This window comes from Vicia villosa, unplaced genomic scaffold (assembly GCF_029867415.1).
Source record: "Vicia villosa cultivar HV-30 ecotype Madison, WI unplaced genomic scaffold, Vvil1.0 ctg.000107F_1_1, whole genome shotgun sequence".
Lineage (NCBI taxonomy): Eukaryota > Viridiplantae > Streptophyta > Magnoliopsida > Fabales > Fabaceae > Vicia > Vicia villosa.
Window position 1 is genome coordinate 397975 of NW_026705018.1, and position 3680 is coordinate 401654.

Consider the following 3680-nt stretch of genomic DNA (forward strand, 5'->3'; position numbering starts at 1 on the left):
GGATTAAATTCTTATATAGTTAACTAGTAGGAAACCCATGTTATTGCACGGGTCTGGTCGGGACTTTATATTACATGTATCCAAATATCACTGGCAAAGTTCCCTTATATAAATTAACCATATATATTTAACCAAAATGCTTTTCAAATTTTAGTAAATGTTAATCCCAAGAACATAATAGTTAACAATGTATACTACAACAAAAATGACTTTAAGTAAAAACAATAAACATATGGATTGTATAAATATCAAATGCTGTCTTCATACATGATCATAACCAGCCAACAACATGCATAATATACCTGCATTGTGAAATGTATAAAATAAGATATCGATTTTGCAAAATTTTGAGAAAAAAATAATGTGTGTAACAATTACAGATACAGAGATAGTAAATTGCAAAAAATTATCATCTAACAAAGAAAACCTTCTTGTATACAACATTTGTAGTGGTCGAGCACGGGACATTCTCTTTGTCATGTATTAAGATTTTAAGACCACTTTTAGTAGTAACTATTGAAATTGCAACATACAGTTGTCCATGATTCGTATCAGTTCTATCAATTGAATCGTAACTAAGATATTCTTTCTCTTCTCCTAAAAATCAATCAACAATAACATATGAACATTACGAAATTCAACATGATACTTTAGTTGTTTTCTATATGCATAAATAAAAGTTTAATATTTTTTACCTGGTATTAGGTCCAATACATAATGATTGATTTTATCCACAACTTCAATGGTTGAGGCAAGAATCTCTTTTCCTTGTAGATATGCAACATCTTGGAATACATTAACCAAATTGGGATATGTGCTTTCAACAATAACTTTGATAGGATCTTCAAAATTGGTAATTAATAATTCTTGAGGAATCTCTATGTCAACCAATCCATCATTTGGTTCCAGTATCTTACCATCACCAACATTTAAGATCCATTTTGAGAACTCCGCTAATTCCTTAGAACTTGTATTATCGCTTCCCTGCTGAAGTCTCATGTTTTTTGTTAGTGTTAGAACCTGACAATAGTCCCAAATATAAGAGGAGCATATTGATGCATGAACAATATCAGAACGCCCTGCTCTTGGAACAACCAGAAGAATCTGTCTGAATTTACATTACATGTATATTAAACACTCACTTGTAAAGTTTGAATTCATATTCAATTGATTAATATTCACATAATTACAAAATATAGGCTAATAATATGTACCAACTTTTAAACATTTTTCCGTACTTATAATAATTGTTCAATCAATTCTCTAACTTCAATTATATAAAATAGTAGCAAAAGAAAGATTTAAAAGACGGACATTAAAAGGAACAGTCTATCGTTTGTATCTCATAGATACATTTATATTTACCTGTGAATCTATGCCTGCAAGGACCTTCATTACGATGAACAATCTACAACTGTTAAATTAGGAAATAGCAAAAGAAAGATTTAAAAGGTGAACATTAAAATGAATAATCTACCGCTAGTATCTCATAGATACGTTTACTTCTACCCGTGAATCTATTCAATTGGATAACATTCATATATTTACAATATATAATCATTTATCATATTTGAATTTCCCATTTATAAAAATAATTGTAACTTATCCATGTTTATAAAAATAATTGTTTCAATAGGTAGTAGACAATATAAAACTTTTGATAATGCACTTGCTTATAACCCCAAGTAAAATCTATAAGAACCTCATATGATATCAATCAATAAAAACCATCAACTGAAAAACACATTTGCTTCATTAAAACTCAAGCAAACCTAATTCTAAGAAAGGTAGTATTCATTATATGAAAATGAATACCCTAGATCTTTTTCGTGTCAATTCATGAGGATTGACATGTGAGTTTTTTAATAAGATATACCTAGAGATAGTAGCATAATCAGACCTGTAAGAACAGGGTAGTAGCATGATTTTGTTAACTGCTTCAATGATAATCCTCTTGGTCTATGAGAACCAATTTAATCTAACAAATTGAGAAAACACATACACTTGCTTTTTCTCTAGCTTTGCAAATTGCTCTCTAAAAATCTTCATCATCGTAGAAATCTACCTTCTGAGCAAAAACATACTATTAAAAGAGAAAAGAAAACATCCAAGTATGTGATGGAGGAAATTTTGAAACAATAACATATTGCAATTAAGATAACCAATCTATCATATAGTCTATTTACAACGACATTGAAATTGAACATATAAAACCATTGTTTTACTTTTCTTCATTTCATAAAATTACACTTGAGATTTCAAAAACATTCATTTAATAGTTTCATGAAAAATTATATCTATGAAACATAGATACACAAAAACAAACAGTTTAATGGAAATCCTTGACTACTAATAACCGGTAATAGCATGATTCATGATCAAAGTAAGAATTAAATGTGTTTATCATATCAAATGCCATGTAAATCTAATAAAACTAATGTTCATGCATACCATTCTCTTGTAATCAAGTCAGTCAACCAACAATTCAATTTCATAGCAATAATCTATTGACCTTAAGCAACAAACTCAATAAGTGAAACAATTCAATTTCATACCAGATCCTTCAATTTCTACAAAACATAACATTTAGTATTGTATCAGACATATTCTAAAAAAATTACAAAGCATATAAATATGAATTTTATGTTGCAACATCATGTTTCCTAGTTCACCTAAATAGGATACGACATGCTGAGCAGACTCGACATGAATGATGATTTGAACGAAAGTCACCTTCTTCGATCGCATCAGATCCATCGGCTGTAAGTTATCAATGAAGTGCTTAAATCACAAACCACAAGTAATGAGGAAGTATTATCATGTTGTACTCTGGGTGATACACTCAATAAGTTGATGTAAGCATCAGCGCGTAGTCACTTAAAAACAACACTACTGAACATAACCTGCAAAAATAACAAAAACTCCATTTCATTCACAGATCCAATATGAAAGCAAAAAGAGGCTAAATAAATCTGTCAATATTTATATAACACAAACCATATGAACCATGATTACTCAATCTGAGACACATTCACATTCCCTTATATTGACAAAAACTCATGATTTCTTCCTTCATAAATCTGAAATGAAGTGGTTAAAATGAAGAACAATATTTAGAAATTTTCTGGATTCAAAAAAAAGGAAAAGGAAAACAATCCAATCACTTTTTGAACTTACTTTCTGTCTATTGCCCAATCTAAGTTCATATCAGAGCATAATTCAATCGATGTTCTCTAAATTTAACAAACCCAGAATAATCAAAAGAAAACAAAACGTGAATAAAAAATATAAAGCAACGAACATCTCCGGTGACGACAAGTAGGTGAAGCGGATCTTGCAGTGATTGATGTGTGATGCGTTAATGCTTTGTGATGTGATGATATGGAGAATCAGAGATGTCGTCGGTGGCAACATAATGGTCTTGTCATTGTTTGGTTGTAACTCGTGTGGCTCGAGGTCGACAATCTGCAATAGCACGGTGGTGGCAGACGCATTTGACGGTGAATTGAGAAGGAGAAACACTAAAATTCGTACTCTTTGGAAAGCAGAAGCGCATAAGAATTGGAATGGAGAAACAGATACTAAAGAGTGGAATTCCATCTGGGTGAGTAGATATAAAAATTAAGAGAAAATTTTAGAAATCTGAAAGGTCTGCAGTTATTGTAACATTTGATAGTGGA

The 3680-nt window shown here is 30.5% G+C and overlaps 1 protein-coding gene across 1 annotated transcript; it reads right to left on the minus strand.

Moving 5' to 3' along the window:
* Nucleotides 1-409: 409 nt before the first annotated feature.
* Nucleotides 410-999, minus strand: LOC131624167 (uncharacterized). Its single transcript, XM_058895137.1, has 2 exons — nt 696-999; nt 410-597 (listed from the first exon to the last, which is right to left on the minus strand). The coding sequence occupies exons 1-2, from the start codon at nt 997-999 to the stop codon at nt 410-412; spliced, it is 492 nt and encodes a 163-aa protein (XP_058751120.1).
* Nucleotides 1000-3680: the final 2681 nt, after the last annotated feature.